At 36.3% G+C, this 12,669-nt stretch overlaps 1 protein-coding gene across 5 annotated transcripts; it reads left to right on the forward strand.

The window, feature by feature from the left end:
• Positions 1 to 5,119: 5,119 nt before the first annotated feature.
• Positions 5,120 to 10,392, forward strand: cart4 (cocaine- and amphetamine-regulated transcript 4). Of its 5 annotated transcripts, none has more exons than XM_089123105.1 (6): positions 5,120 to 5,171; positions 6,600 to 6,703; positions 6,838 to 6,950; positions 9,083 to 9,231; positions 9,589 to 9,669; positions 9,783 to 10,392. In XM_089123105.1, the coding sequence occupies exons 4-6, from the start codon at positions 9,106 to 9,108 to the stop codon at positions 9,888 to 9,890; spliced, it is 315 nt and encodes a 104-aa protein (XP_088979231.1). In that variant the 5' UTR covers positions 5,120 to 5,171; positions 6,600 to 6,703; positions 6,838 to 6,950; positions 9,083 to 9,105; the 3' UTR covers positions 9,891 to 10,392. The 5 variants fall into 5 exon arrangements, with proteins under 5 accessions (XP_088979231.1, XP_088979234.1, XP_088979233.1 ...); XM_089123107.1 differs by having other exon boundaries at positions 5,161 to 5,180; XM_089123106.1 differs by lacking the exon at positions 5,120 to 5,171 and adding an exon at positions 5,636 to 5,736.
• The last annotated feature ends 2,277 nt before the right edge of the window (positions 10,393 to 12,669 follow it).

Below are 12,669 nucleotides of genomic sequence, written 5' to 3' on the forward strand. Positions count from 1 at the left end.
GTTTTTAGTCAACGTTAGCCAATTAGAACACAACAGCGATTGTGTCAGGATTAGCCTTTCCGTATCAATGGGCTCTGCTCTTATTCATTTAACTGCTGTCAGTGGCTGCCAATGAGATCACTAACACTGGAGGAAAAATATCATGCAGCTTGTCGCAACAATCAGCAAAATATTCTTGATTTTTAGGCTTGACTCTGCCATAAAACACAATAGGTCAGTGGGAGAAACACAGACAGAGGCGTCTGAGAGTGTTCATAAACAAACACGGTAAGGTCAGAAACATTAAAACGCGGATCAGCGCTGATGACGACAGGCCATATCTAAAACAGATCCGTATCAGAGCTCTTCAGACAGTTTATGTCCTGTACTGCTCCTTTGAAATGAGATGTGCTTCTGATAAAGGGAGGCGCTTCTGCTCTGGAAAATCTCGCGGGTGGAATCTGACGTTTTAGTCAGACTGGCTCTTTAGGGATAAGGAATGAGGAATTGAACAGTCTTACTTTTAGACAGGCTTCCAGACTACAATTGTTCTTTTCCCTGACTTGCTCACCAAACATTACTTTTCAGGACGTGTGCTCACAATGGTTACGAAAACAAAAACCAGTCCAGACCAGTCAGTCTTCTAGACACAGAGGAGCGACTGAACACCTTATGGGGGCCACCATGTTGAAATCACATGATCTGTTGTGTCTTGCATTTGACTGAGTTAGAGGCCGTTCACACGACACCGTTTTCAACTATAAACAGGAAACTTTTTCTGCGTTTTGTCTGTTCTCGTTTACACGACAACTGCGTTTTGGCGGCATTTCAAATGCAAGTCTCTGTGTAAACTACACAAATCTAACAAAACTTCACCTTGATTGATGAACCAATTTTAATGCATCCAGACCAGTTGGTGTCAGTAAAGAGTTAAGAAAACGAACACTGATGCCGTTGGGATGAATAAGAACCAGTTAAACAAACGATACGTCAAGGCTGCATCTGAAATCACTTCGTAATTATTTCATGAAAAAAGTATGTTCTAGAATAAAATCATGTTCCTTTCTCTGTCATGTCACTTTTTTAAATGTAATTTGTGAATCAGTGTGTTCATACAGCCAGTGTGGCGTTTCATCCAGCATTCAACTGATGTTTCACACTCATGGTCATGCTTCAGTAATGATTTATTTCAGTGATGTTCTCTGTTTTCCTGTCCCAGTGTGTTTCCATATCAACACTTTCATATCAGTTTGGAATCATAGTGTAAGGAACAGCTGAGGATTGAGCGGAGAAGGAAAAACAGGCTGTGTTTTTTACTTCAGCTCAGCGCACAGTCAGACCACTTTCAGTCTTGATCTAACAGACCAAAGCCATCAGGAGCGAACAGATTCTGAAACATGTTCGCCACTGAAATTTATCAATACAAGGACATGCAGGCCACACTGATGATGTCACTATGCATTTATGCAATCTGTCCATTAAAAACTACAATTATTCTGTTAAGTTCATTTAATGCTTTCACTGGTGTTTTAATTGGGATATGTATTTTGATGCCAAATTCTTTATATTGGGGTTCCTCTATCAGTGTCAGAAATGTTTACTCCACATGTCATTCCAAACTCAAATTACTGTTTTTCTTATGTAGAATATAAAATCATATATTTTGATGAATGCTGGTAACCAAACAGTTACAGATCCCAAGAGTTAATTACATTTTAAATAAAATGGAGGTCAATTTGAACGGAAACTGTTTAATGTTCCACCGAAGAAAGAAAATCAATATACAGTCAATCTTGGTTGGACTGTTGCTTTACAGGGGCATCTTTGTACATTATTTACCCTTAAAATGGTACACTGTAAAAAAAATAATCTGTTAAATACATGAAAAAAACTGGCAGCTGTGGTTACCAGTGTTTTCCTGTTAAAAATACGATAGCAACATTTTAGGTTTAACAGACATTAAACTGTATATAATTTTACAGTGATAAACCATATTTCATTAACTGATATAATGATAAATTACTGACCTTTTGAAGTATTAATATCTGCTTTGTTCCATTGAATATCAGCAGTGATGAGAGTCAAATGATCAATTAAAGCTCATTGTAATCAACTCTTCCACAAGATAACTAACACTATTTTACATAAGCGGCACAGTGTCATTCACATAAACATTAAACACCATCATAAAATGCAATAAACATTAATATAACAACATTAAGTGAAAAATAAAACCCTAATGTACATAACTGATTAGAAAAAAACTGAGAAAACTATTAATAAACAGTTATTTAAAAAAGTACACACACACACACACATATATATATATATATATTAAATGTGAAGTGTCATGCAGGGAATTGTGGGAATGTCAATTTACATTTTTTTTCACTGTAAATTATTCGACTTGTTCTTTTCCACTTCCAAAACTGTAAATTTAACAGTATTTTACAGTAAAATTACATGAAATGTACCTTTATATAACCAGTCATACAGTATAGTAAGGAAACTTTCTATTAACCAATTAACAGTTTTTTACTGTAGCATTTTTACAGCCTGTTACCGTTAAAATCACAATAATTTTTTTCAGTGCAGTACATATTACTCTAAAGTCTAAAATGCAGCTTTTAGGGCTTTATTAGAGATAAAGTTGTCCCTCAGTGACAAGCTATTGTATCCCTTTTTGCACATTTTTCACACAATAAAGGCTATCAGTTAATAAAATCTATATTTACAGCCCATTCTCACCCCCAAGGCGTCACTTAACTGACGCCTTGGGAAGCATTTGGACATGCTTCAATATCTGACGCTTTAGGCGCCCTTAAGCGTCAGTTAGATGACGCCCTAGGATCGCGTGTACCCTACCCCCACCCCACACCTAAACCTAACCGCGTCCTCTAACCGACGCTTTCCTTTAGCGTCAGTTAGATGACGCCGTAGGATCGCGTCATGTAAGTGACGCTAAAGGGCGCCTAAAACGTCAAATATTGAAGCATGGTCAAAGGTGACGCCTTGGGGTGAGAATGCGTTGATATTTAACGTACTGACCTTGAAAAATGCCTGTATTGTTTTGTCAATGAAAAGGAATTGAACCGCATTGCTTAGTTTGATTACCACAACAAATATAGACTTTAAATAGCTTTGCGAAAGGAACCCCAAATCCACACACAACCCAAGGATGAACATTTAAGACCCTTACACTACTATGGTTTTATCTGGACGGCAAATACGGGTCACACACACATGCGCATGTTTGCACATGCAATAGTGGTACATGCTTTTCCTTTGTAAGGTCTTTCATTTGATTCCAGATGCATCAGGTCATACATTTTGTATATAAAGCTGGCTCCTCCGTGTTCTGCACAAGGTTACTGTGCTAACCAGCTGAAGGGTTGAATAATGGTCTGACACTCCAGAGATGTGGATCTGTGGCAGATCCGGCGCTACTGAATAATGCAAGAAGCAAACCATCAGCACACGCACATTAACACAAGCACGCGTCCACACACACATGTTAATCTCTCAGAAGGACCACCCGGCACCCTAAAAAGAAAAGCTTAAATATAACTTTAAAGGCAAACAAGTTGGCTATTGGATATTTTTTTTTGTCATGTTCACACTGGCCCAACAGACACCAACAAACGCTGATTAAACATGTTCAGTAAGGTAAAAACAAGCTGAAAACCTACAGGGGTTACACTTAGGTCCAGCAAACATGTTTGTTGGTATGTGTGAACTGGCTTTAATTAAAGGGTTCTGTCAGGTGCCTCGTTTATATACGGGTTCCTTTTTACGGGTTCATTTTATGAATTCAGTTTACAGTAAATTAATACTAACTGTAACTTTTGGCCCTCTAGTGGTTATAAATCAAAACTGCATGCACTTAGCAGAAGAACATTGTTTTGGTTTTGCCTCGGCTGTGTAGATGAATATGGCTATCCTACTGTTCATTAAACATTCACTACTAGACTTAAAGCAACACCAAGTAACTTTTCCTCTGCGGTCGCCCTACAGGTTGGAAGCGGAATTGTCCATTTCCGCTGTCGTAAATAATTTATCCTACTGTCTTTCTCGATCCGATTTGTCATCACGAGGTAGGCATCTATGTTATTCAATTTGCGAATATGAAACTTTCATGAAAGTTGCACTAATACATAATTTTTTTTACTTTAATATTTTTATTGTGTGGTAAACCTTTTATAAAAGCAATAAGGTACTCGAGGCAAGAGCTGGATCGTGAATAAGTAACGGCTGAAGGGGTTACTACACTTTGCACTTTTTTAACAATGCCCTTCAGCCGTTCCTTATTACAGCACTTGCATCGAGCAGGCTACCGTATATTCTACTAACTATGAGTAACTTTGCAACTACATGTTAACTAGCAGGCATTAGAGTAGCTATTAGTAGACTGTCTGATTAATATCTGCTAACTCTTTATTTTATCCTTTCCAAGCCATTATGGAAGTAACTCCACAACAGCATATCAACTTTTTCTACTAACCCTATAGACCTTATGTAGCCCCGCCTCTTTTCAGCGTTGCGCTCGTTGTCTTTTGACTTCCGGACGGTCTGTATTCACAGCGATCTTGCATAGGTATGAACTGCTCGTAAAAAATTTCCTGGGCGACATTTGTTAAGACATCTGCTTTACAATGCTTATGATAAACATTACAATGCTCATGATAACTTTTGTTAACTCTACAATAAGTAAATCCACTTCACCAGCTAATGGGCTATATACACGCATAAGTTCCGCATTTGACGTAAGGATGCTCGTCCATTCTGAGGAAAACCGAGGAAAACGGGATTATGGCAGAATCTTCAAAATTTACTGTCCTCCCGGCTCCCGTCTTTGAAACGAAACGTACCTATTTTTAGATGTAATTTTATATAGTTGTGTTTATTTAATATAATTTTAAAAAGAAGCATAAACACAACGAGGGGTGTCTGTTTTTATCTGTTTTTGTGACTAACGTTTCTTTAGTATAACCATGGGATGGAGTATAAAATTCAATATAAATTCTCGGTATTACATTGGACTCTACGATCGGCGGAAGTTATCGAGCCTTCACCGGAAATACCGCCGTGCATAAAGCAAATTACTCCTCGACAGCGATGCCATATACAGAGCGACCGCAAAAACGGAAGTTCAAAGACAATATTCTAAAGATGATGGCGCCCACGTTTCTCTGGTGCGTAAGGTCTATAACAGTCTACTAATAGCCTACTCGAACGACTGTTAGTTGACATGTAGTTGCAAAGTTACTTACTGTATAGTTAGAAGAATGTCTAAAGTGGGTTATCAATAAGGATATCAGATGTTTAAAATATCAACTATAATTTTAAAGTGCAATATCATGCTGTTATTGGACTGTTTTATTTTCAGAAAGACTTTTAAACTGATTTTACTGTTAAAAGTGCATAATTTTGGTCACTTTTATAAACAGCTAGATAGCAAGTGAATGAATTTCAATGTATTACATATGATATAAATCCAAATGCCCCCATTTCTTTACAGACAAGAAGCATAAGCAGTCTTAGCTCTGTTAAGATGACAGAAATGATAGTCATAACTCTTGAGGTGAAGATGAATTCCCTGAGGACTAGTGGTAGACGTCTGGATGATCTGGCATGGATGATATGAGTTACTTATATGTTCACAGGTTTTCACAATAGTGTGAGCTTTGGCATTAGAAGAGCGGAGCTTTAATTACGAGCCGTTGAGAGGATGAGAGGAGAGAAATGAGACACGCTGAGGTGCTGAAATGTCAGAGATCTGACCGAATCCGAATCTAAGACATTGTCGAGAAGCTGTCTTCCTCCATGCTCTGCTCAAGACATTATGGGGGAAATCTCAAGAGTCAAATACATTTAAAATTCTTAGCAATAAACTGTGGGATTAAAAATGACCTGAAATTTCGGCAGCATATTTCTATTCCAATATAATTATTGCTTGATTCTTTAGTTTTAAAAACAATAAACTGACAAAAGGCAAAACTATGTTAAATGAAAGTCAACTTAAGAGATAAATAGTTAAAATATATATATTGTGTAAATTGTGCTTATTTTGACATCACACATAATTATTTAAAATTACAATGTTGCATCCTTTTCTGTAGCCTTTTCATAGATTTTTTTTCCCGTCTGTTAATTTAAGATGCCAATCTGCATCCCCCTGCACAGTGTTGTCTAACACAGAACATTTCACCCGTTTCAAGTAAAACTTGACATACAAAGGTCAGAACAAGGATGAAAATTGATCCTTTTTTATTCTGAAGAGCATTGACAGATGGGATATAGGTCATACATACAGCAGATATTCCACGAAGAACAATATCTGACACTCCTGGACAAAAACCAAAAAGAAAAGAAAAAAGGGCCAAAGCAAATATGGAAAAATATTTACCTTTTTATGTTTTTAACCATTTCAATCACAAATCACTTGTCAGGAAATTAGCAGGAATAGCACAAATACTGTTAGCATAGAAAAGTCTTTCCCAACTTAAATATTTTACAAGTGTTGTGCCACTGAATGTAAATGTCTTCAAACAGCTAATGAGTAGTTGAGAAACGTCTCCCAGTTTGTTGGAATTTAATGTGAGACTAAATATTCCCTATAGGGTTCAAATCTGGAATCTAGATCACTTCTGGCGGTTTCCAACGCTTGCGTAGACCGAAGCGCCCGTGCCCACAGATCACTTGGACGTGGCTGTGGTTACAAGAGGTAAAAACGATATAAATACTGTTCGTTTTCTCACACAAACTGCTGATTTTGTGTCTTAGGCCATCAATGTGTGGTTACATTTACGAGTCATTAAATCATGTTTAATTTGGACTTCTCTGTGCATGCTTTTTGAGGTGGTGACCATAGACCTCCATTATGACTGACTGATAAGAACGGTTTGACCTAAAAATATCAAAATTGAAACTACTGTGGAAACAAAGACACCTACATCTTGGATGCCCTTGAGGTAAGCTAAAACATATCAAAAATTAATTTCAAAGTGAACTATCCCTTTAAAGGACGTTTTAAAGTGAAGCTCGCCAACACCAGCGGCTGAAATGCCTCTTCTTGCTTCACATTGGCAGAGATGCATTCATTATTTTCTCAGCAGATTTTGGAAGACGCCGCTCTGGAGCATCAGCATGCAAGTCACGTTTTATTGTGATTCATCACTCACACACAACTTCCCATATCCTGCCAAAAACTTCAGTCTAGTTGCTTAGGTTTTGCTAATTTCCTGACCTGTAATTCCTGGTTTAGACAGTTACATTTATTTATTTATTTTTTGAGTGTAGGTCACAAACCAGTGCGTATGGACACCGATGATATGTGTGAATATAGATTCAATGACTTGATATATTCATCTTTATAGATAATTAAATATTGTTTAACAGCGGTTGCCAGTTAGCGGTGTGTAACTGCCAAAAAAAAAAGGGGATTCATAAAACCCTTCATTAAAAGACCTGTCATTAATGCTCTTGTTTTTGCTCAATTTAATTGCATGAAGACTTTTTAACTGTAATCACTGTTGCCAACGTTTCACACAATCTTTGATACAACAATGAACAGATGAAATGCTGAGACCGACTTTTAAATGTGAATGTAATAAATGCTAATGAGTAATTTTAGAGAGAGAGAGAGAGGATTATAAGGGCATACTGTACTTTCTGATGACAATCTTCATGTCACATGTTCACTCTATTATCTTAAAAATTAAGCATCTTTGTTTCCGTTTCACACCCATTGAAACTTTTGGTAGTGCTATAGATTACAGCCCAGAAAGTACTGTGTAATTAAGAGGAATGTATAATTATAGTAATTATAGTGTACCTATAAAGTATTTGCATGTAAGTATAAGGGAACAATATGTAAAGTTCCGGTATCAACCAGGAGAATTAAAACAAAAATCACCACTACATGAAAAATTAGTATCTTTCCCCAATATTTAAGCAAATGTTGCAATATTTTTCGTTTTCAGTGCACTTTTGTTAAAAAGATTATTTTATAAATGCATATATATGTACCCTATAATTTTTAAAAGCCATACAGTATGTACTGGTTCACCATTATTAAAAAAAAAAAAAAAAAAAAAACACTGTAAAAAAATATTGATGGTTTAACTTAAAAAAGTAAGTAACCTGGTTGCCTTAAAATTTTAAGTTCATTTAATACAATGAAGGAGAATGATTTAATCATCAGAAACTCAAAATTATATGTTATCTGAACTAAATAAATTGTTTACGTTGATTTTACAAAAGAAAAAATGTAATTACTACACTGTAAAAAAAATATTGTTGGTTTAACTTAAAAAAGTAAGTAACCTGGGTTGCCTTAAAATTGTAAGTTGATTGAACTGGAAAAAGTGAGTTAATATACAATGATGGAGATTAATTTAATCATCAGAAAGTTATTTCAACTTAATAAATTATTATAAAGTTGATTTGACAAAAGAAAATATGTTGTGATAACAAATCTTGAAAATATTTTTTACAGTGAGTGTATGTCCTAAATTGCTCCCAAATGTAAGATTGTCATAATAGTAGAATAAGTACCCCTTAAATGCATCATTTTTTAATTCTCCTGGTTGTTACCCCTTTATTCCCCAAACTTAAAATATTGTTACCTTATAAGTATTATAGATACACTTTATTTACCAAAAATTAAGCTGTAAAATCCTTTTAATTACGCAGTACTGTCCGGGCTGTAATCTAAAGCGTTACCAAACTTTCCAATGCCCACAAATTTATTGGAAAATGTTATTTAAAATTAACAAGAAGAAAAATTGTACTTTTAAGAACTGAAAGGTTCTTTGGGGAGCCCAAAATGAATCGTAGGTCATGATTAAAGTAATGTCGTGTTTCATTCAGACTGACTCACAGCTTCTTTTTCCAAAAAAAAACAACAAAAAAAAAACACGTATGTGGTGACGTTGCGTGAATACATCAGGTAGCCGGAACATCGTATAAATAGAGAAGGTTTCCCAGTAACCTGAAGCTATAGCAAGCGGCAGCCAGAGCACAAGAGCAGAGGAAAACTTTCAACGCTGGTTTCGCTGAAGCAGAAAGTATAAGAGAATTTTTCTGAACTTTAAATCCTCAGCTTTGACTCGCGCATTCAGCACCATGGACAGCGTCCGCGCGGTCGTTTACCTGGGCGTTCTCCTCGCGCTGCTGTGCGTCTGCAGGGGTCAGATGTCACTGGACAACCGCCTGACCACACAAGAGGAGCAGTTCATCACACGAGACCTGGTGAGAGACCAACCACACTGGCATATAGCACAACTCAGCAAATACAGTTTTAACCTGTTGATGTAAAAAAGTTTCAGCATCTGAAAAACATTGCGAGCAGTTCTCTATATTAAAATGGAAAAGCGTCATTTTTTAATTGAACTTTTAAACCCAATTGTTGGGTTTGTCCATATTCAACGACCCAAACATTGAAACAACTCAGCATTTTCATTTTCCTCAAAACGCGTAATTTGCTGTAAATGCAATGATTATCACATTACACTAACTTTTTATTTTTTACTTAGATATCACACTACCTCAAAAATGCATCTTTAAATTCTGTTTAGTGTCTAATCTAATCTCGCCGTCTGCGTTTAGACTGAGGCGCTCGATGAACTTTTGGATGGAGATCAGGACAATCGGATATCTGTGGAGAAAAAAGCTAGCGTGATTCCGAGGGTAAGCATTGTTCCACTTTTTCTTCTAGCATACTTCTTCCGATTATCTTACAAATACTGTTCATCACCAAGTACATCGCCTATAAAAATGTCTCATGTGCTGTCGTGTGTTAGTGTGATGTTGGCGAGCGCTGCGCGATGAAGCACGGCCCGCGCATCGGGAGACTCTGCGACTGTCTGCGAGGAACAGCCTGCAATAGTTTCTTCTTGCGCTGCTACTGATATCCTCCAGCATCTCTCTTCTCTCTCAGGCTCTGTGCGAGGAAGCTCGTGACAGCCACGCGTGGGAAACCTCGTCTGTTTAAGTTTAATTGGCATGGGTGATGTTGATGTATTAAAGCTGTATTTTGTTCGTAGGCTACTCTAAACTAGATGTGTATGTTTAAACGTGTTTATTTATTTATTTTGTTAATGTCTTTATGGCTCATTCATTCTGTATAGGCTATTGTTTTTGAAACGTAGGCTGTGTTCTGTTGAATTTATCATTTAAATATGTTTAATATATGTTTAATAAAAACGTTTTGAAACACTGTTAGAACAAGATCTGGTAAATGTTAGGCTATATTTCATGATCAACAAGTGTACATAGGCTATTAACAACTGACATTCTGACCGTTTATTTGAATCGCATGAATCTTTGAATTAGGGTTTCATAAATGCATGATAGAATTTATGTCAGTAATTTTCGGGCCGCATGAGATTATTCTCGCGCAATGTCTTCTGACAGTTAGAATAGCGGCAGCGTTGTGTGATTATATTTGTGATATAGCCTAAATATGACAAAAATGCTGGGTTTGTTCCAATCCATTTTTTAAGTCAAATATGAACAAACTTAAAAAATATTTTATTTTTTAAATTTCATTTAGAATTAAATTTAAATTAAATTGTCCATATTTGACCCAAACATTGAAACAACTCAGCATTATAGGCTAGCTACAGACAAACTTGTTGGCTAAATAGCTTATGGTGACTAAAACGGTTGAAAACTTTATGTAACATAGCTACCGGTAGGATATGTAAAGATTATTTAATATTTAAATATCTGCGGTTGAAGAGCTTGGTCCTGAATTTAGTCAAAAAAAAAAAAAAAAAAAAAACACGCTCTGTTTTATTAAATCCTCTTTGATTACTGTGAGATCTGTTCGCGGGTTATTCGTCATTATGAAAGCAATGAAATGTCGCAAACGCGACGGATGAGTTTCGTAAAGTGAAATCTGTCAACATGTACTGGCCGGCCGCGATAAACACTAGAACATCTCTTTAAACCGCTCCGTTCAACCATAGAATGTATAAAAGTAGATTCCCATTCAACCGCCCAACACCAATGCTCCAGTCACGTCGGCGCGCCGGCCATCTTGGAACGGTTAGCGTTTCGTCACTCACAGTAAGAATCAATGATACCACAACATTGCTTGGGTTCTTCTGGTTTCGGATATTTAAATCCCAGAAGCAATGGGATAACTTTCACAGGTGAGAATGTGTTGGTTTGAGTTTTCATAATGTATTAACTCAATATACGATTTTAAATTTTAAACAAGGCCATCCTCGAAATCGTGTTGCTTGCTCCTTTCAGACGTTTTATTTAGAGCTCTTCACGTCCTCGTTCTGGGAATTATGCGTTGGTAGTGGCACTACTATCAGTGCCTAAATGAATTTGCTGCGGTCAGGTGGTACAGCAGTCCCAGTAGCGCCTCATTGCAGTACACGAGATCCAGGGGGCGGAGTTAAATCCAGATAAGGGGTGGAGAGATGGGTAGGATTAGGGGTGTTAGGGATCAGAGGGCGGAGATGGGCAGGATTAGGGGTGGGGTTTGGGATCAGGGGGCGGAGATGGGTAGGTTTGGGAATGTAAGGTGGGAGGAGTTGGATCTGGATCCAACTCCCCCCCCCTGGATTTTGTGTTCTGCAATGAGGACAAGATATAATTATGATATCTACTATGGAATGCCAAAGTTGACTTAATTAAAAATAAATAAATACATAAATAAATATACAAAGAAATGTAAAAAAGTACAAATAAATGAGTATTTTTACTTTTATTCCCATATTTATCTATAATTGTATTTTTTCACACATTTATTTATATATACATTTATTCACTTATTTATTTCCACTTTTATTTATTTCCACATGCATTGATGTATTTATGTTTTTATGCCTACATTTATTTATTTTCACATTTATTTATTTATTTATTTATTTATTTATACATTTATTTATTTCCACATTTAATTATTTCCACATTTATTTATTACAACATTTCTTTCTCCGTATGCTAATGAGGGGGGCGTGTTTTAACTCAGACATCAGCAATCGAGCTCAGTGGCAGAGCTGAAGCTTTGAGGCCACAGTGACACCTTGTGGTGTGTGACCAAACGAAACGCAAGAGCTGTGCAGGCAATATCACATTTTAAGTCAAAATTAAGTAATTAATTACTCACCCCCCATGCTGTACCAACCCCGTAAGACCTTCGTTCATCTTCGGAGCACAAATGAAGATATTTTTGATTAAATATGAGAGCTGTATAACTACCACATAGGCTCCTGGGACTGTATAACTACCACAGGGACTGGCTCTTGACGGCCCAGAAAGTCAATGAAGAAAATGTTTAAATATTCCATGTGACTACAGTGGCTCAACTATAAGTTTATCAAGCGACGAGAATACTTTTTGTGCGAAAAAACAAACAAAAATAACGACTTTATTCGACTATTCTTTTTCTTGAATATTTAAACATTTTCTTCATTGACTTTCTGGGCCGACAAGAGTCATTCCCTTAGGAGCCTATATGGTAGTTATACAGATTCCCAAAATGCTTTGCGTTCTTTTTTTATTATTATTTTTATTTATTTATTTTTATTAGAATGCAGATTACAAACATACAATCATCACAGTTCGTAAACAGAAATTATACAGCAAAAATAAATAAATAAACATCAGAATAAAATTAATTGAAAAAATAGAAAAAATAAATAAATAAATAAATAAATAAAAATACAT

This window comes from Pimephales promelas, chromosome 18, assembly GCF_988280905.1.
Source record: "Pimephales promelas chromosome 18, fPimPro1.hap1.1, whole genome shotgun sequence".
NCBI lineage: Eukaryota > Metazoa > Chordata > Actinopteri > Cypriniformes > Leuciscidae > Pimephales > Pimephales promelas.